This window comes from Monomorium pharaonis, chromosome 4 (assembly GCF_013373865.1).
Source record: "Monomorium pharaonis isolate MP-MQ-018 chromosome 4, ASM1337386v2, whole genome shotgun sequence".
Classification (NCBI taxonomy): domain Eukaryota; kingdom Metazoa; phylum Arthropoda; class Insecta; order Hymenoptera; family Formicidae; genus Monomorium; species Monomorium pharaonis.
Genome location: NC_050470.1, coordinates 4635472 through 4657837, shown reverse-complemented (window position 1 = coordinate 4657837; position 22366 = coordinate 4635472). Strand labels below are relative to the sequence as shown.

The 22366-nt window shown below is 36.3% G+C and overlaps 1 protein-coding gene and 1 long non-coding RNA gene across 4 annotated transcripts in view; one reads left to right on the top strand and one right to left on the bottom strand.

Moving 5' to 3' along the window:
- Positions 1-22366, top strand: part of LOC105838755 — a 194496-nt gene that overhangs the window by 110851 nt on the left and 61279 nt on the right. For both annotated transcript variants that reach the window (XR_003625429.2, XR_004962852.1), the window contains one exon: positions 18463-18557. This is a non-coding gene — a long non-coding RNA (uncharacterized LOC105838755). The remainder of the gene's footprint in view (positions 1-18462; positions 18558-22366) is intronic.
- LOC114253999 overlaps positions 12731-22366 on the bottom strand; it is a 419778-nt gene continuing 410142 nt past the window's right edge. For both annotated transcript variants that reach the window (XR_004962849.1, XM_036285528.1), the window contains one exon: positions 12731-13208. Coding sequence is in view for 1 of the 2 variants with exons in the window: in XM_036285528.1 (XP_036141421.1) it covers positions 13200-13208 (9 nt within the window). In the remaining variant the exon portion in view is untranslated. The remainder of the gene's footprint in view (positions 13209-22366) is intronic.

Genomic DNA, 22366 nt, shown 5'->3' with positions numbered 1-22366 from the left:
ATATAGTACATGTGTATATGTATACTATTGATAAATTTATATTATATATTGTACTAAAAATTTATATTATTTATGTATGTAAAAATATTTATTTATTTATTTATTTATACAATCTATATATATAAATTATAAGATAATTACGATATGAAATTCGAAATTACACTGTGTTCAAAACTTATTTTCTAAAAACGTAATTAACTTAGGATCAGAGAAAAACGCTCCCTTACAAAATTAATACTTTGCAAAGTGATCGGCCTCCCGCATCGCTTTTGATCCTGGTGACGACGTATATGTTAACATAATTGAAAAGAGCTTTGTGATTAGCACTGCTATTGAAATTACTTTCATCTTTTGTCGACGCGGGTATCGAAGGAAAAATATATTAAATCGAAATTGTCAAAAGCTTGTATGGCGTTTGAAGTTCGCAAATTTCAATTTGGATTTGTTTGGCGAATAATCAAAGTAGAATCAATTTTAACAGGACTTTTTAAATCACTCGACATCGAGATATATCAAATATCATTGCCTTAACAGAGGTCGACAAGAAAAATATTGAATCTTTTGATTATTAATTATAAAACTATAAAATTTTAAAATATTATTTTAAGATACTAGAAATTTATTAATGTAAAAATATTGAGTATATTAAAAACTAGCTTTAAAAAAAATTGGAAGTAGCATACGAGGATAGTCCCAGAAGTAACCGACCTAACGTATAAATGGCGGTTGATGTTTAAAAAAAATTACTATGGTAGAAAGTACCTACCTTATAAAGCTTAAGTGTCAAGTTTGAAAACGCTAAGTTATTTAATACTTGTTTGGCAGTCATCATATTGAACTCTTTCAGTGAATTTGGAAATATGGAAAAAATTGGTCATCTTTATGTGATACAATACTTTCATTTGAAAGGTCTCAACCAATATCAAAGCCGAGCTAGATTCTACTCTGGCGGAGTCTACTCCTTCGTTTACAACAGTAAAATATTGGGTGGCAGAATTTAAACGAGGCCGTACGAGCTGTCAAAACGAACATCGCAATGGTCGACCAAATAAGGTGACCACGCTATAAATGGTGAAGAAAATCCATAAAATGGTATTGAATGACCGTCGACTGAAAGTGCGTGAGCCAGCAGACACCGTAGGCATTTCAAAAAGTGCTATACATCGTATATTGACTGAAAATTTGGAGATGAGAAAGCTGTGCGCAAGATGAATGCCGCGTTTGCTCACATCGCGGTGGCCAAAATCAATGAGTTAAAGTTCGAATTGCTTCCTCACGCACCAGATTCCTCACTATTCGCCAGATTTAGCCCCCTTGGATTATTTTTCTCTTTCTAAACTTGAAAAAATGGCAGGGTGATAAAAGATTTGCCAACAATGAAGAGGTGGAATCTGTGGTTGATGGCTATTTTTGACGGTTCTATAAACAGGGTATCGAAGCTTTTGAATATTGCTGGGAAAAGTGTATCGAGCTAAAAGAAGACTATGTTGAGAAATAAAGATATTTTTTCCCCAATTTTTTGTGCTTTTTTTGTTAGGTCGGGTACTTCTGAGACTACTCTCGTACTTAAATTGTAAATGAGTTTTTTATATTCTTAAATCAGACCGGATGCACCGACGTAATGTAATTTTTACTTGGTTTAACTTATTATCTTTTAATTCTAAGTATTAGAGCAAATTTTAAATGAGTTTAAAATTAAGCTACGTTAGTGCAATCTGGTCTTAGATTTAATTTGGGCTCCAGATTTTAGGTACAAAAATTATATTTTTAGGTTTATATGCACATACATTTGATTTACATACGTTTATATTTTAATATTCTTGTATTATATCTTTCTATAAGTAGAAATTTATCCTAAATTCTGACACGAATTATTGATTATTTAAAGAAAATTTAAGTCAGATAATAAGATCGAAATAGTGATTTTTATTTGAAAAAATGAATTAGTAAGAATATGAAGAATATAGCGATTGAAAGGCGTGAAAGAAGAATGTTAGGGAGAGTTACCATCGCGTGCTACGATCCGGTTGTGTATCAGGTATAAGTGATAAAAAATGGACAACAGGCTCGACCGGTTCACGGTTAAACCTCAATAATCGTAAAGGCCGTGTACAAGTAATTATGAAAGAAGGTTTCAAGTGCCTTCGTGTTGTAAAATACTAATTTTTGGTACGGAATAAATAACATTTAAATATATTTCTCTTTCACAGAAACATATGTACGTAAACTGGCAGGTCTAAACACAAATCGTACTACGTTTGAATATTAAAGCGATGCACGCTACCAAACGAGCTGACGGGACCCTTGCGCACAAGTTGCATATATGATAATTTAATACGAGGGATCTTGTTATACACGTTTTTCTGTAAAATCTGTATTACGTTTTTACACGTGTTATTCTAAATATATATGTTGAAACCCTACAGCGATGTTTGACGCGTGAATCATACGATAGAATGATGAAAATGATTTATGATTGAAAACGAAAAAGGGAAATAAAATTGACGCGAATCAGTCAATAAAATTTCTATCCATGTACACAAATATTTATCCGTAATATTTCACGTTACATATTCATGTTTCTCCCTCCCGACATTTAGGTATTGCGAATATACTCACCTAGAATTCTGATGATTCATTTGCTTCGTGGACAACGTGTAGGCGAAATGAACGGCATTCCTCGGCATTCTGCAAAATGACTTTCCTGAAACGTGATTTGTCAGAATCTTCCGGCGGAAACGCAGAAAACGATCGGCTCGCACGACTTTCAGTGCGGCAAATTCGCGAGGAATTTGCGGAATGTCGCGACGATCGGCACTCGCTCGAAACTTTACGAAACAGAAAAATTAGATATCCGTTGTCTGTCGTCGAGATTTGGAACCACGCCGTGAATTTCCTAGGTGGAATGACGGCGCAGTAGGAGAATAAGAGGTAGAGGAGGATGAAGAACGCCGTATGATGTATGGGACTCTAAATCGAATCTTCGTTCGTTTGTAAACTTTGTTTGCCCGAAGAGGCAGGCTTAAAAGGATCTTCCACCAACGGGATGATATTTTCTCGTTATTCGGGAAAATTTTAACAGTAAAGTTATATTTTTAGCGTGTTTACTGTCTTATTGCTGACAAAAATAAATTTAGATAATTATAATTCTTTTCGCACTCGCTTCTTATAAATTAATAAATCTCGATTATTTTTTGTGTGGAATATTCGATCTGCTGTTGAGGAAATATTATGTCATTTCTAATTCTTTTTCGAAATTACATGTATCAAAGTAAAAAGCAATAACTTCACTAAATATAATAAATTAAGTTTTTCGAAAAAATTTAGTTGTTTCTAATATCTTTTCTTTTTTATTTTTATATTTTTAACAATATATAAATATACATATAATAACAAATTTATATATAGTAATACATTTTTAAATTTAATATTAAAGCAAAATACAATTTTATTTTAAAATTATTTTAAAGCATGTTTATTCAGACGTATTCATTATTTTTTCTTATCAATCATTTACTATTATTCAAGATATTATACGTATAATATAAATTCCTGCTATAACGTCAAGGAAAAATTTATTTTTAGATGAGCCAAGTTGTTAATCAGATTAATCGATTAATATTATAATATATATAATTAGTCGCGACTGTAATATAAGATAATTACTTGAGACGGCAGGAAAATCAGCGTTATTATCCCCCGTCTGCGTTATTCTCGCGCGCAAGCAATGATCGATTCCGACGTCGTTGACTTTCCTCGAGTCCTCGGCCTCTCTTCTTTTTTCTCGTCCTCTAAAGAGCCTCTTCTTGCCGCGGCGGTATTCCGGCGTCCGGGTGACAGTGATCGAGCACTGTCATTCGAGCGGACGGCGCATGCCTTACAAGATTCTGTACGCGCCGGCAATTACACTATCTCGGGAATGCCTTGTATCGCTCGATTCTTGCTTTTCGCGGCATTAACAAAAGTGCTACACATCACGATCGGCTACTGAAAACAACACAGCCGAACGAACCCAACTAGTCCCAGTGGAATTGTAACATCGAGACGAAATAATGATGCTTAGTGTCGCAAAGAATTCGATGCTTTACATACTATCGTGATTTTATATAATGCTTCTAAAACCATTTCAAATTAAAAAAAAAGAGAAAGAGAAAAAAGAGAGGAAACAGAGAAAAAAAGAAAAAGAAAGACGAAGGTAATTTATGACGTAAACGTGCAACTTCCGTGTATTTTTCATGTAAATTTTATATGTATTAAAATTCTTATTGAAGAGACATAAATTTTTCATATATATAATATTAGAAAGAAATATTAATGTAATTGTTACAAATTTAAAAACAAGAATTAATAATCTTCATAAATCTTAAATTTAATCTGTCACGTATTTTTTAAAATTAATTACCTGTGAGGAGAAGTTAAGAAGTACGTAATATATGATAGAAAAAGCTTGATTTATATTTATTAGATATAAAAATATAAAATTTTAATACATATAAAAGTTTATAGATTTAATTACAAAAATATAGTTAAGAGAGAGAGAGAGAGAGAGAGAGAGAGAGAGAGAGATTAATATTAACGAGATTGATAATATTTTTGAAAATATTTCATAATCCTTTGAATTTTCAAAAGAGTGCAATATACAGTAAACTTTTGAAACATAATTATACACGTAAACATTAATTTATTTTGCTTTAATATAATGATTTTATTTATTTTATAAACAGTATATAAAATTATATTGCATTTCTAATATTAAGAATCTAAAATAGCATTATAAAAAGATCTTTTTATATCGTTCATATAATATAATTAAATTTCAACCATAGGGCACATGTGAAGATTAATAAGTTCGTCGACATCACTATGTAATAGTAGAACTCTTTTGTGCCCTCACAGGGATCAATACCAACATTACCGTTTTTTTCATGAAGCCGCTCCTATTAAGAAATCCATAAAGGCTCGCCGTACGGGCTCTTGTGTACCCTTTTCTCAATTTTGCACACGTGCTCATCTTATAAGCGTCCTTTTTTGCATGAGCGTCGCGTTTTACGCCAATATAAAGCGACACGTCTGCCAGTGACAATGACATGTGTTAGCACAGCGTCACTGTATAATCATAATAATTATACAATTCAATATCTATATATAGATTACATAGGATGATCAGAAGCTTCGGAATATATTCTTGGTATTATTTTTCTACGACAGGAAAACGATATTATTATTTGCTTTATATTTGCATGCTTTTCGAAAACCTCTTTTCAACAGCTGTCGGTTGTTTTCGTTGCTCTTCAACACTGTGCAATTTCGATTTACTATAACTTCGTTTCGCCATACCAGTATTCCATTTTGAAAAGATGACGTTGTAGAGAAGATCGACCGACCACTTTCGATGAACGCTTGCGGTCGGTCACTGTCAATCTTTATGGGGCCCCGTGGTCGATGGGCATAATTTAGAACGACGCGAACGTTCCCATGGCGATTTACCGTGCACGCTTTGTTACGACGTCCCTCGGAGTTACAGCAGGACACACGTATTTCGCGACCGTGGCGGCGGAATTGCGCAACATCGAAGAAGGAACCGCAGGAACGCGCGCGTGATTGTTCGAGAACTATGCATCACAATTTTTAATGAGAAGTTTCTTGTTTTTTAAATATAGCATATTTTATAAATATTTTATAAACATTTTAATTAAAAATTAATGGGAGCGAATACCTTTATTAAAAAGTTTTTTTCGTTTTTCCGTAAGTTGTTGAAATATAATAATAAACAAATATTTTGCAGGTTATTTTATTGTTTTATTGATGAAATAAATCTCTCTGTTGAAGAAGAAATGTGTCACAAAATTATATCATAATGATTCTGGAGAATTGATGACTTATTATTAATGACTGGCCATGATAAAAAATATTAACTAAATATGTTTAATACACAGGTGTATACAGATGTTGAATTACGTTAAATCAAATTATTTTTATTTCAAGTAAAAGCACATATTAGACAAGTGTACCGTAAATACAATCGACATAGTTATAATAATCATAGTTTAGTCAAAAAAATGAGATGACAAATAAAACCTAATATTTCACGGCAATGATACCTCCAAATTTACGTGATCAATTGGCGCTGAACGTTTATCTTTCTTGAACAGTATTCGAAGTAGTGAAAAAAAATTTCGCTACACACGTAGCATTTGGGAGTCGCTCTGCACAATACTTTACATCAAACAATAGCAGCGAAAACGTGAATCGTGGAAACGCGACGGTGGGAGGAAAAGGGGCCGAAAATAAATGAGGCGGTTTAAATTTCAGATGCAGTATCTACAGGCCGCACCGGATGTTGTATGCACATCCTGCTCGCGCTCAATTTTGCAGGTGCCCCGCTATATTTGCTCGCAAACACGTCTATGTACACGTTAGGGCTGCGCCGTTTGCTCGTCTTACACTCGCCTCGCTGTTTCTGCTCATCGATCCGTCTTGCCTGGTGTTTACAGGCGCGCGTCATTTGCCGACAGATCAGCAATTTGTGGATGTTCATTCGACCATCGTGTAAGAACATCGAATGCGGCGATTCAATAATTGTTCCAATTAAGCTTTCTTATTGCTAAAATTGTGAACAAATATGTACAAATCGGTCCGCGGAATCTTCCTGTTACCAGATAATGAAGGTGCTTTATGCAAATTCAAGTTTTTTTTTTTTTTTTTTTTTTTGGACATCTCGATATTTTCAACAGAGTAAAATTTTACTATACGATTTACTATTCGAAGAATGAATTTTTTAACGATAACTTAAATTCGATATGGATCTACGATTCCAATTTCATACACTTGCATTACGTGTCTAATAACTGAGTGCTTATGCAAACAATTACTCAATTAAAGTCTAACGTACCGCATCGTTGCTCATTTCATCTTATCGATCATATCGTGCTACATGAAGAACATTGTTATACCCGTCTCACACTGTTTATCGTTTATCGTCCGCGAGCTTCGCTTGAATGAAGAGGGGAATATACATTTACCGGTGTTGTATCGATTTTCCAATACAAACGAAGTGGAACTTATTTTTCGAACAGCCAGGCGAACGCGACCGTCGCCGTTCCGCGATCGAAACACGGCGTGCATTGTTTTTACGATCGCGAAAATTGGAATGTCTCCCAATTGCGCGCGATTACTCCAATTACGCGAACAATCGAGGAAAAATTACGGAGTAAGGAGTAAGAGAGATACAGTGACGGCTGGTAAGGAGGCGGGTGGGGAAAGGCATCTCTTCCCCCTTCCACGAGCATACTTCCGATATAAATTCTCACGAAAGTGTAACGGAAGCGATTTGCAGAGCGCGGCGAACTGGCCGGAGGCAGTTATGATCCGTTGCCAATAGCTAATGCAGGGATGGCGTGCAAATCGACGTAGACGGAACATAATTCAGTTGACTCGGACTTGGCGCGGCCTGCCGCGCCGATCGATGCGGTACCTCCGCACAAGCCAGCAGCTCCGCAAATCGCTGCAGTTCTCGACTCAAACAGTATATTGCCGATACGCGAGTGCGGCACGCGTTTAGAAGGAAAGAAATAGAAATATTCTATAATTTCTCTTTCCCAGAGCTATAGTATATTGCCCGACTAACGACCTGATCGTTTATGATCGACACTATTCTTTTTCCCTCCTTTCATTATGTATTATTTCATTGTATTTCAAGATAGTATGTTAGAGATGTGATATGATTTAAATTAAATCAAAATGTTTAATTGTACAGTACGTATTACAAATATTTTAACATAAATGGCAAACAGCTGCCAGTCGGCCAATCAGAAATTAAACAATAGAATGTGTTATACAAATAATGTAGAAGAATTATAGTAAGATAATAAGAAAATTAAAAAAAGTCAAAAAAAATAAACTAAGCTGTATGAAACGTTGAAGAAGGGAAGAGAGAAATACGAGAGAAGCAAAAACGTGAGATGATGGTGTAAAAGGAGATGATGGGTGTATATGTTGTTGTTAATGCATATATATATCTCGAAGATTTATTTATCTGTATCAACGTACACATAGTGCAAAGGTAGAAAAAGAATTCGTGCCAACAGTGCTTCTGGCGCGAGATAAAAAATCAGTGATACGCTTGAAGATGAATTTTCCCAAATCCCGGGGAAGCGATCGGTATATCGCGTAGAATAATCGCGTGAAAACACACATCGGGATGCGCCCCGCGAGAACGTTGCGCGATCGCTTTCGTATCTCGCGTGCCGTAACAGGTGTCACGTTTCGCGATAAAACGCACGAATTCCGCGTACGCGCGGCATTTATCAGCCGCGATTCGGGGCACGTAAACGCGCGAGCGTTTCGCGATTCCGCTCGGCGTGTTACAATGCGCAATATTATGCGCCGGCATTCAGCCGTGAAACAATTATATGCGTTTCCTAGTGAATCGACGTGCGCCTCGTACTCCTCGTAAATCTATTTTCGCGCGCCATTGTTTGGCGCGCATATTAACTCGTTACCCGGATTCTAAATGGGCGATATGAGCTCGCTTGCAATAATTGCGCGATCGCATTTCTAAGCGGACGTGCTTGCCAATCGATCCGCAGTACCACCCCTTCCAGCTCCCTCCCACCCTTCCTCCAGCTCTCTCTCTCTCTCTCTCTCTCTCTCTCTCTCTCTCTTTCTCTCTCTTCTTCGTGATCCATCTACCTTTATGCTTGATCGATCCCTATGGAAGGGTTACCTCGTAGTGTTTAACGATCGGCGTGTAACAATGTGCTATTCTACCACTAATATTATAGTTTTACGTGAAGTGTGTAATAGGACCCCGAAGCAAAGATCGCGAGCGAGATAAAATATTACTTTAACGTCTATTTGGTTCTTAGAATTTATGTCTAGTAATTCCGGAGAAATATGATTTAAGTTGAGCGTCATGGATAACTTCAATCAATAATCTAGTGGCGCTAAAATTTGCACCGATAAATATAGTACGTATATTTGTAGTTATAAGTCAATTACATTAGTTTTTGTAAAGTAAATCTTACAATTTTTTATTACAATATATAAATATACGTATGATGTAATAAAAAATTAATTAACAAAACTATTTTTACAATCAAATGTTTTATCTTGTAAAATTTTATTTTTGTAATGAATCGAGCGTCGAGATTTTCTTTCCGGTTTATATCTCTCCCGGTATATTGGTGTCCATAAAGTCCCGAATATTCGTTTCACCGCGACGATACTGTCCGGCATGGCGGTAACAAAATAAGTGCTGAGAAAAAGATGGCGACACGTGACGAGTACATAACTCGTCACGTATCTTCTGCAGAAATGACTGATCTGATGGTTTTGGATTTAGCGACTTCACGAACCTAAAAAGTCAATACTTCGCGAACGTTTACGAGTGTAGATACATTTGTTCTGGATATATTGTATAATGAACATTTGAGGAAAAGTGGAGAGGCACAAGATACAATCTAATTTTAAAATAATAAAAAGTATAGAAGCAAAAACTCACATATTTATGTACACGTTTAATATAAATTTTTTAGGTTGAAGCTCATGTACTTTTTATATATACTTTTAATTTAAAAAAATCGTGTATCTCTCCGAATCGCGCGGATGTCTTATCCTCGGTCAATGTTTCTTTTCTCTTTCATCTCCTTGCTGTCGATATCTTGGCCATTGCCTACAGCGAGAAAAGATTCGTGGAAAATATTCTATTTCTTCCGGGCACAAAGCTCGTTTCCCACGATGGATCAAACGGTGATAAAATCCGCGTGGATTCTCGCACACGATTGCCAGCGCGAATGTAAATAAAACGATGCCATTGTATCACGTATTTTTGCCGCTGGACGCTTTCTATGTCTCGGATATCATATTCCAATGCTTATTCTTCCAGGAATTGTTAGCAAATATTTGAATTATCACGTATCGATGTTGGCTGTATTTTTTTCTTTACTTTATTAATCATCCTTATGGAGATATGATATTATATTCGTGTCATTTTCGTCCATATTAATCCTTTCTTCCAAATAATTTATTTGTTAAGACTTTCTTTTGATATCTGTCAGAGAGAGAATTTTGGTATTTCCTAGCTAATCTGCGCGCGCGCGTGTGTGTATGTCGCGTGTGGTGTGTGAGTATCCTGTATGTACTTGCAGAGCTGTCCTGATTCGCTGACTCGAATAGTTGCAGCACGTGTCTCGGCTCGTGTGCTCGAATTCGCGACAAAATAGGCGGCGCACCTATGGCGCCGTCTTGCTCGCCAGGATTTCCCACGTGTTACCGGGCCACTCTATTTTCTCGTAACGACTCGGGCCTCTCTTCTTTTATTTTCTCCTCAGCACATCTCCTTTCTTTTCTCGCACGACAGCGACAGTGCACCGGCTCGATGCGAGGCCGTTTTCGTCTTTCTCTCATCCAGCTGTTCCTCTTTTTCTGCTTCCTCTTTTCTTCTTCTTCTTCCTCGTCTCGCCACCTTGCTAGATGCTGTTCAAGTCCAATCCGAGAGACGCGACACGACTTCGACATTTCCCCGGAGGTGGCTAGAGGCAGGGTCGATCACTGATTTCGGTAAATCAGGTATACGCCAAAGAACTTAGCTGCACCATTTGACCGTGCTTGCATTTCGAAGTTAATTTTAAATCGGTATTGACACCGCAGAATCTGACATGTTGTAACAGCATAAAATGGAGGGAGGCGTAAGACGCACTTTTATAAAAGAGCAATACTATCTTTAAAAGAAAAATGAAAAGAGGGAGAGAGAATAAAGGAAGAAAATTTTTCATTGTTTTGTTAACGTTAAACATAGATTTTATGAAAAGATGATGAACACGTTACAAAGTATCCGATTTAATATTTCTATTAGTAGAAAATAATTGTGGAAGTTTTGAATATTGATATTCAAAATTTTGTTTGAAAAACAAATACGAATAATGTATCAAAATTGAAATTTCTAGAAATTGAATTTAAAGAGATATAGAAGAATTATATACTATTTCTCCTCGGCTTGATTGTGCACGATTAGTAAGACCTCCGCCTACATATAAATAGCAGTTAAAGTAATCGCGTGCGCGGGTAATAAATAAAACAACAGCCGACATAATCTTACGAAAATTCCGCTGTTAATCTCGTCTCGCAGCGACCAACGACGGTAGTTAAAGCGTCTTGTAACTCACAGCGAAGGAGTGTTCCGCGGTAATACCATGCCACATAATATTCCTTTCTATGGCATGTACACGTATACGGTGTGATAATCGCATTTTCTTTCAACGGTAGATACTACATAACAATTATAGAAGAAATGCTGGAAAGCTATTGCAACTTTAGTACCTCCGAATAGTGTACTGTGCATCGTTTTGACAAATTCGCAATTAGATATCTTGTTTTATTGTCGTTACGTAAAGACGTAAATGTTGTAGAACAATATTTTTAGTGATATTTTTTTCAGGATAATATGCGATAGATGACTCGGACCGAGGATTAGAACTTGGATGATCAAACTATAACGTCCGCTCGTATGCGTTTACCATCAATTACCGGTATGACATTCGTCACCGGAAGAAGACGCGTTTGTCCGGAGACACCCTTTACTATGTACATCCAAACGACGGAATATAATCGCGGACGGTCGGTGATGGCGGTCACAGGCCGCGCGCGCGCATGTTTGCATCCTTTGAATCGCGCCGGGTGGGATTATGGACGTTGTCCACTTTGATGTTCGAACGGACGCCGTAGGATTGTTCGGGCCATGTCGATGGATTTCCACAAAGTAAATGTCGGCGGCAGGTGGCCGTGGCCGGCACGTCGGAATTCCTCGCGCGCAATCGTCGGCCGTGGCGTAATCGCGGCCTTTGCTGCGCCGCGGGAGGCCGCGCGTTTACGCCGCGTTTGCGACGACGAACCGTATCGCGCTTGTCTGAATAGAGAGCCGCATCGACGCGTAAGAGCGAGACCAAGCCGGTTTCCAGCGTCGGGGGCACATTTTCCCCGGCGATTCGCAATTCCCGGTCGTATCAGTCGCTGGTAATTAAATATGAAGAAGCGCACTCCGGCAGTAGATTCTGTGGGAACGTTAAGGGACTGTTAGACTCAGCGAGTGCTCGTACTTCGATTAATTAGTTGTAATTAATCGTGCAGTTAGATTAACTAAGTTACGGTCAAGAATGCATCATAAGATCAACTTTAATATTATATTTTCTCTGAGTACGTTCGGAAGTAGCTTTTAAAATTTAAAAGTTACGAAACTCGGTAACTAAACCTCACTTAAAAATTCTATATTCAAAAGCGGCTTCCGTAAAATTGAATGAGAAAATTATACGTTCTCCAAATATAAAGAAAATATTTCATTGAAAAATGCGAAGAATATGTATACAGGTAGAGTTCGTTAGCGTGTGTGACGCTTCAGTTTCACTTCAGTTTCAATTTACTCTCTTCTACGAATGCCGCAACTTTTTGCTGAGCGGTGACACACAAAAAATTAACAAACCGCGTTAAAATATTGAGTCCCAACGACGTGAAATAACGAATGGACATATTAATAAACAATAAATTAATTACAATCGATTCCACAAGATCGATATCTATCTTGCTGAGGCCTTTTTATCCGTTCGTCCGTTTAATCTGCCAATGTTTGAACAGAAGTTAATTTTCACCCGTTTCCATATCGGATATTTGCCAGTACAAGGATGAACTTTCCACATTCTGCTTTCACTTCGGAGTAGACTATATTAAACCATTTTTTATTAATAAAACTGTTAATTTATTTTTACTTGAATATAATACTAATTATACTTATGTGTGCTGTATTATTTTAATATTAAAAATAAATGAAATACTGAATGTTCAATGACAATTTGACAATTTAACTAATTTGATATAAAATATTCAAATAGCACAATCACATTATGTTAAATTAACATTCGACTCTAGTAAAAATTTAACATAAATGTTACGTTTACTTTGTAATAATAAAAATAGTAGCATCATTTATTATGTTGAATTGCAAGTTACAAATTATATTAATTAATTATTTTATTTAAATCACTTTATATTATTTACCGCGCGATCGCCGATCGTCATCTTCGAACGGCGCAGGTTATTAGCGTTCATAAGCGGAAACAAAGCTCTCTTTCAGCGGACGTTGAATAAAATGGCGGCGCATGATGGTATCCGGTTGTGCGATGATCCTGCGTCGGTCGCTCCGCGTGTGGTCACCAGCGCTGAAACAAAGTCCGCGTTACTTGGCGAAATACAACGCAACGTAAGGCAACGCAACGCTATACGAATTCGTCATCGTTGTCATCATCGTCGTTGTCGTTATCATTACGTAAATTGACTGGCGACTATGCGGCCACCAGTCGTGCGGCCGAAATGCGGATGTACGATCGGCCGATCACCATCGATCCGTAAATGCAAGCGAAGATCGACGGGCGCATTCACGTGTTGAAGGAGGTATAGGGCCAGGGTATGGAGCTTGTCAAGCACATCAGGCGTTTCCTGGTCTCCTGACTGTCACCCTGGTCCTCTCGTTCCCTCGGTCGATCTCAGCAAGGTAGTTATGGCAGGACAATTGGGCAATTCGAGTTTGTATAGACGCACTATGGTGATGACGACAGTGAATTACCTATCATTCGATGACGAAGACGTAGGATGCATTCAATAATTGTTTCGATCAATTATACTTGCCACTTTCGTGCCAAATCTATAAGACATCCTTATATTTTAGCTGCAAATTCTTGTGTATTATTTCTCGTTTAATTTTCAGTAAACTTTATTTTAGTTGAAATAAGATTGGACAATTAAATATGATTGGATCGCAATTATTAAAAAAGTTTGTTATGAAAGAACAAAAGATAACAACTGCATGTATAATCGATTTTATCGCAATTTGTAACATTAATTTCAATACACGTTTTCACAAAGTTACATGAGCTTACCTAACATCCTTCTATCGTTTTCTATTAGACATTTCTGTTAACAGTAACCATTAATCGGAAAAAGGTAATAGATAGGTCTACTTGGGCGTTGCACGTTCATAAATCATACGATCGATGAGCAAGCATAATTCGATCATAACTTTAAATACATGCATAGCGATCGATGCGGTAAAAGCACAGGCTGCTGCTTGTAAATACGACCATCCGACGAGCGCATCGGCTACTTCCTGTCTAGCTCATACATATAATCTGATTCAATAAGTAATTTGCTATACACACAACATCGCGTTTCACCAGAAACCTCGATGGTTCTTTTTTATTTAAGACTAACAAAAACTGCTGAGACTTTACGCATTTATTTAGAAGCATTCATGTCTACATTATCTTAGTAAACTCGTATAAAATTTGAAGTGATCCACGTCACACGAGTAAGCTAAATTACTATTCTAGCATTCCTATTTACATTTATAATATGAACACAAAATATGTAATAGAATTATTTTTATCTCAAGCTTAATTAAAATAATTTAAAAAATTACATACTATATTCGCTTCTTTATAATTATTTTTATGTGTTTTTAAAATATTTTCTACATGATAAATTTATCACACATAAACGGGCACCACGTATCTTTTATTTATACGGTATATATTAATTTTTTAAATTTTATGTGCACAAGTGTTTTCATATAAAGAACAAGTTGCGTTTTTACCGCATCGAACATATACGCATGATGAATCGAAAATACAAACAAGAGCCCGGAAGTAATCGATGATAAAAAATAAAAATGCAGATGCGTCTGATGTATCGTCCAATCTATGACACTGACACGCTCCGATTGTAGCTCCAAATGTATATATGGAGATTGATGCGCCAGAGGAGTGAAGAACTGAGGGCATACGAATGCGCGGACACCTGTCAAATACATTGAACATTTCAGCTTCCTATCTGTCGCATTTATACTCTCGATAGACGCAAGGTGCGATTCAATAAGTAATCCGTGTCTGCATACACGTTACTCGTGAATGCATGCATCTTACCAGCGACACATTACTTAATCGTCCTTAGTTTCATCGAAAACTATTTTTTAATCAGAGGCATCTCAGCGACAGACAACATGACGCAATTACATTTTAAGTTTAAATTTGCAATGCGTTTACATGCGCTATTTTTATCATTGACAAGAATCCGTGAAAAATTTTAAGGCTATTGCTGTCAGAAGCAGCCGAAAGAAAATTATTTAAGGATGGATTTTTGTTATAAATCTACAACGAAAATGTGTATTTGATCTCGTGTGTATACATATACATGCGTGGAGCTTGCAATGTGGGATGCGTATGCAGATTGATGCATTGAAAGTGAAGGACTGTCTGTCTATGAATAGCTGGTACCTGTCAAGTACATCGGACGTTTCAGCTTGTTGTCTGTTCCGTTCCTACTCTCGATACTCACGACACCGTTCGATAAGTAATTTGAAGCAGCGCGCGCGTAGATAGGTAGAGTAAAAGTAGACCGTAATCTTGTAAATCGCCTTGTTAAGCTCATCCGAGTTTTAACCAAGTAAGAGTTGAATATGTTCTCTTGTAAACATTATTAGATTTACTATACTATCTCGGCTGCTTGATATTAAAAATTACTTTTTTTTTATTCAGAGTACTTTTACATTACAAACTTGAAATCTATAATCTGTAAAAATATAGAGAGTCCAAACCAACACTTTGTTTTCCTGAATTATATTTATTACACGGAAACTAAAAATAAAAGTTTAGAAACACAAAAACAAACTAGAAAGTATCTTTCATTAAATAATATATAATTTTTATTTAATTACAATTTTTATAACATTGTCAAGAATTTTTTAATAATTAAGTTTTTTATAAGTTTACCAAAAGTCGTATTAATATAATAAAAGCCAATAATGTATTTTCTTGTTTTTTCTTTAACGTGAATCATCTGTACAAAAAATTTATAAATGTATATGAAGATTCCTAAAAGCCTTTTACTTTAATGCTTTTGCCGATTTACATAAATATCTTACGTTGTTGCGCAAGACGTATAATCTATAGCGCGAGAATACATAAAGATTAGATTAAGTTACTAGATCTCTTAATGCTGAACCTTTTATTCTATCCTATATGGTTTTTACTATCTTATTGTCTGTTTTATGTTTCTCTGATTTTATATTTATGTTTATGTTTAATAATATTTTATATTTATGTTTAAAACTCCATTATACGAAAAATAAGGAAGAGGAAAACGTATAAAACAATTTCAGTGCGCTGTTGTAATATTAATAAAGTGCAATGTTTAAGTTTTTGAAAAGCAGGTGTCTCTTTATAAGAACTATGTCGGTATATTGGCAATTTTTCTTTACATTTGAAATGATGAATTAATTATAAAACCTAAAAATATAATGATATTACATAAGCAATGTTATAATACTATAAATAATATAATGCAAGACGAATATAATCGACATATTTCATGTGCGTTTATATTATTTATATCTCTATAAAAAAAATAATGAGAGAATAAATTTGTTTTATTCTTGTGCGAACACATTTTATAAGATAATAATAGAATAAGAGAAAGAAAGAGGTGCCCACATACCGACTCAATTATGCGATCTGCGTACATGCATCGATCGCGGTCTTAAACGTATGTATAGCGATTGATGTATTAGCAACGAAGGGCTGTCCGCCCATGAATACGCGAGCACCTGTCAAGAACAGCGGACATTTCTACTTTCCTTCTACGGGCAGCTATTCTTTGTAGGTACAATTCTATAAGTAGTACAGGCATTGCTATAGGAGACAGGGAACAGAGTTACTGTCAGAAGGCCATCATGGCCTATTGAAATAGGATAATAATCAACCGACCATAGATTCGATATAAAGACAATTTTAACCGACCGGACAGACGTACATAAACGCGTCCCTGAGCTATCTGTATGCAGGCGTTTCTATACATTTAATTACTAATTATCCTCGCTTTCAGCATGCCAGATGCAAAATAAATATGAAACTCACCTATGCAGTTTAGATAGCTGCACAGGAAGAAACTGCCTAGTGTAACGTATTAAACGTTTGTCCAATGTTTAATTTCGAAATTCAGGCTAAATACATAACAAAATGCAGCAAATGTTGATATTTGGAAGAAGCAGCTTCAGTATGTGTAAAATTAATTACTTAGAAAATATTTTGTACAAGAATTGTTATCATTATTGTATAGGAATGTTGTACTTAAAAATGATAAAAGAAATTTAATAACGTATATCAATTAGCATCATATGAATAATGAAGATAGAAATTATTAATATGTACAATTCTTTCTGGTATTTTTGCTATATAACTTTTTTCAAATATATAAAGAAATGGAGTTATATATAAAGAAATGAAATTAATTGTATTAATTGATAAATATTATTTTGTACTTCTAAAGATCATAACACATTTTTACGTATACAATCTTTTTATTAAAACTTTAAAGAGAATGGCACTAATTGGCATTTCTTTTTAAAGTCAAACGCCATCGATATTGAGCTTGCCAGAGAGACGGCGATTAGCGATATTTCCATCGAATATATAACTCAAACAGCGAATGCGAAAACCGAATTCGTGCCACTTTGCCATTCGTTTCGCCTCGTCAAATATGGACAATGGTTCGTCGATCAAATCGATTTTACATACGTGTGCGTATATGGACTCGTGAGAGCTGCAACATCGTGTCGCTGGGTATGTCGTTATTCATTAAACCGACATCCTTGTACTTCGCTTGGTCAAACGATAATCGATATAGGTGCTGTAGTCAAGCACCACACGTATGTTTTATGCCGAAATTCACGGAGAATTATATGCGCAATTGGGACATAGAGAGTAACAAGAATCGATCCGCACATTGAAACAATCCGATGAAGATTTGATGAATGCGAATTAATTAATAATTGTAATCTAATATTTAAACCCTGGCAGTGGCTGTAATATCGTAAATTTATTGTTAAATATCAAAAGCGAGAGATTATAATACTGAATGTTCCGAAATGTTAAAAGTATCTTATTACTAAACCGACAAAAAATTTCATTATAATAGTATTTATATTAAATTGTGAAAAATTCTTATTTGGAGACTGTGTAAAGAGATCCCAAGTTTATTTATTATTGGAAATTTAAAGATATAAAAAATAAAACTAGATTTTGAAACTAATCTCTACACTATTTTGATTAAGTGTAAAAGTTTTATAATCAATAAATATAATTATAATATGATGGAAATAAAAAATGATTTTAAATTTTCAATAGTTGTGCTTAATCATTTCCCACTTAATATGATATTTTACATATTTTTAAAACAAAAATTTTTGTTATAATCTCCAAATATATCACAATTTATTAAAAGTATTCTACTTAAATGAGAAATCAAATTTGGTGAAAATTATTTTAATTCTTGAATAATTTATAAATCATCTTAATGCGCTCCACATAATTACTTTTACTAAAAGTAAATTAGCCCATATGATAATTTCTTTTTTGTTTTCAGGAAAAGTGACAAAAACTTGGTTTGAGTGAAAATCGTAGCACGAGTTCCACTCGCATCGACCTGTGACTCCCGCCGATAATTTCCAGACAAACAAGGTAATTTTCTGATTGTTTTATCAATAACGGTTCCCACTCGTGGCGCATTGGAAAAGGCGTGGCGGCGCGGGAATCGGCGCGTTTTCGATAACACGCGTTAATCCGATCCGTTCTACTCCGCTCGCACGCATTCGCGCGAACTTACGAACTATCTCGCGAAAGCCTAACGGTCTTTAAGACGAGAATTGCGAGACGATTAATGTGAAGTACACCGAGGATTGAAAGGATTGAGGGGATGATCGTGCACGTGAGCATTCCAACTTTTATCAGAACGCATCGATCCCGCAATTAATCGGCGTCGATCGCACGCGGTTTCATCATTGTAAATTATAATACACGCCTACTAAGCGATACACTTCCTAGTCACTTAATGAAGTACGATCACTAACGGGATTCCAATGGACGGCCTCAAGGTCGACCGGGATGATCACGGTTAGAGGCAGTGGCATTGTTCATCGATTTGCACGTCGATCTCCACCGAGGAAGGTGTATTTCATCGGTCGCATGGGATCAATGATAATTTTCAATATCTATTATTAAAGGATAAATTTTCATTGGAAATTACGGGGAGCGATAATAAACGTCGATCTATTCAAACAATGTAGCAAAGAAACGTATAATCATTTTATTTAGTAATTATTTAATAATTACAATCTAAAATATTATCTCATCAACGTCGCTCTTCAATTACGAAACGTTAATTATTCGATATCGTGAAAATTTTGAAAGTACTTAATTATTATAACCGCAAAATTGTTATTTTAAAAGCCGCGGAATTGCAAAATGATGAATCACGATGATTGCATTGTACGCCATTAAACATTCGTATTATATTAAATGATGTAGACCGTTTGATTGCAATTCTAAATTACAACGTATACGTAACTCCCGGATAACGCCGGGAATCATACGGCCCGTTCCGGACATGACTTCTCTCAATTGCGTCAAAGTAAGATAAGCGCGATATCTCGAATGGGACAAGTTGCGTTTGCTATGCGCCCGATCGTTGTATTCCGGCGTTATCGTCGCAACACTACGCTTTCCGCGGACCATTTCGCTTGTGATGTCCTCGCTATCCCGGTTATTCATCTCTTTTTCCCCCCCGCGCACGAACATTCCCGTTTGTTTGCGCGAACCTCGCGCCGTTCGTGCTCCTCGCGCGAGATATCAAAGCTGCGGTCTTGAAGCGTCAAGCCGGAATCGCGCATACACTTCGGACGGAGAGTGCCTCGTATGGGCGATGCAACGCGCGTTGCGCGAGGGCGTCGCGAGTAACGGTGACTAATGAAAACACGCATTCCCTCGTATCGCGGACGCGTGGGTCGCGTCCATTGTGCCTTTTTTCTCCTGCTTTCTTCCCCATACTCGATCCTCTCCTTTCTCCGCCGCCGTATCACAATCGATGCGGCCGTACGCGGCGAAATCGAAGATACCGCGGATGTCACGATACCGTGATTTCGTAACGCGTTGTCAGGATAATCGTTCGTATGTTGCAACGCGTTTCCCACGTCGCCAACGCACGCTCAGCCCGTTAGCTTAATTGTGACGGAATACGATAAATTGTGACCAATATGGAAATTCGGATTTCCCAATGCTCGGTTTTCGAATCCGCTTGTGCAGTATCGCAAAATTCAGTATACCTAGATTCAGAACGTCGAAGAGGATATTTTGAATAATCTCATTAAAAGATATATTTGACTGACTTGTTGTTGCTTATAGTTATGTACAACCGTGCCGTTTGTAGTTACCATTAAATAATTTCTTTTTAACGTCGGAAGCGGAAGGAACTGGATAGGCGCGTGCATGCATATATACGCGTATGCATTCGCACATTTATACGTGATAATATTTTTCTACTTATGCAGTCCGCGTGGGAGATAAATTTCTAAAAGTGATAAACTCCTGGTAGGCAAATAGAAGTGATGTAAAATATACACAACCGTATACACGCGGGCGCACACGCCCGATGCATGCCCAGCAGGCAGACGATGCAACGGTGCATTTGCACGGCATAGCGCGATGCATCGGCATCGCATCCCGTCGCTCGCGCGCTGAAAATAACGGTGACTAACGAAAATAGGCATTTCCTCATCTCTCCTACGACGGTGCGCGCGATAAGCTTTTACGTTTTCACCTCGCGAGCGAGCAAGCGCGCGCGTTGTACGTGAGAAAGAGAAAGGGAGAGAGAGAGAGAGAGAGAGAGAGAGAGAGAGAGAGGATGTGCAAAGCACGCCAGCGCACGGTGCATTATGTTGAATTTTGCAGATCATGCGATGCAACACACTTCCGAGATCGGCTGCCCGTGGTCGGCGGGAACATTACTCGAAATTGTACGCAAATTGGATCTTTATAAATTACATGGTGAAATTACATGAGGCATCGCGCTTACGAAACTATGAACGATTGCTTTAATAAAGGATTGTCGTGTACGTGGCATAAAATATCGATTAGAACGTTCATGGAATACAAAATACGGTATTTCAATGATCCAATGATCAGCCAACATTTTTTCGTGTCAAGACACTACAATGTACGAACAATAATTTACGTTTTGAATTTCATGAGATTTTAATAAAAATAATACAAAATCGCTGTTTCGTGACTCTTTGAAAAAGCGGGAATGGAATTGTGATGTCGCAAATCAGATTGCATGGGCATTTGATTTAATTAAAAATCATTATTTGAAAAATTACAATGAGAGAACGTGCATGTTATATATAATACAATTCCACAAAATGAAGAATAATAAGTAAATCTGATTGCGTCGACATTTCATTTTGATCGGAGCATTACAGCGGCTATGTATAATATTTCGTAAAGGCAATTAAAGATAAAATAAAAATCTCTTGCTTGGAAGGTTAAACAACTGACATTTTCCACTCTATAATAAGCAAACATAGCATTCATCGAGTATTGAAATAAGCTAGTCAGCAATTATCGTTTTTATAAATTTCTTATTAATAGTAAAGTAAGTACACATTAAAGATTCTGCTAGAAACATAAAAATATCGTTGATATAATATAATTATTGTTCAACTTATTAAATAATCTATCATATACATAAAATGAGTTTTAAAAATATGTAATTTTCTATCCACTCACAATATCTATCTTATACAGAAAAAGATTCATTCGGAGTTTTTTATTAAATTATTAAAAAATCATTAATTCGAATGCTTGATGATCTTGAAGTTAAAGTTCGAATTGTAATTAAAGAGATAAATTAACAATTGACTAAAACATTGAAAGATAATAATTTGCAACAAATTGTCTCTCATATAATGGACTTTGATACTTAACGTCATTATATATATCTTCATTAAGTAATATTATACGTATTTTACTAGTATTTATTAAGTATTATTGCGAATCGCAGTCTTTCTATAGTTTTTAAACGGATCAATCTGTATACTATTTTTTGCAAGAAAATGTATTTATCCTTTTATTGATATAGTTAAATGATATTATATAAAATGTATATGTAAATTATATATTAATTTATCTTAATTGTGATGTAATATTTCAACGCTTTAAAATATTTTGATGGATTTGTTAGATATTGGCAGTTCTAGTTCAAGGCGTTGAGTTGTTTATCCCGCCAGGTAGACCGGCGGCGAACTTTCAGCGACAAAACTTTTGCGCGCGGCGAAAGTTTCGATAGAACTCAAGACCGCCGCACCGCCGCGCCGCCGTGGCGGCGGCCGCCCCGCCCGCACAATAAATTGCCGATATCACAATGAGCGCGTATTGAGCCGTCGGCCGCGCGATGTAATGGCGCAATGAATCATGCAGGAACTTATCGCGCGCGC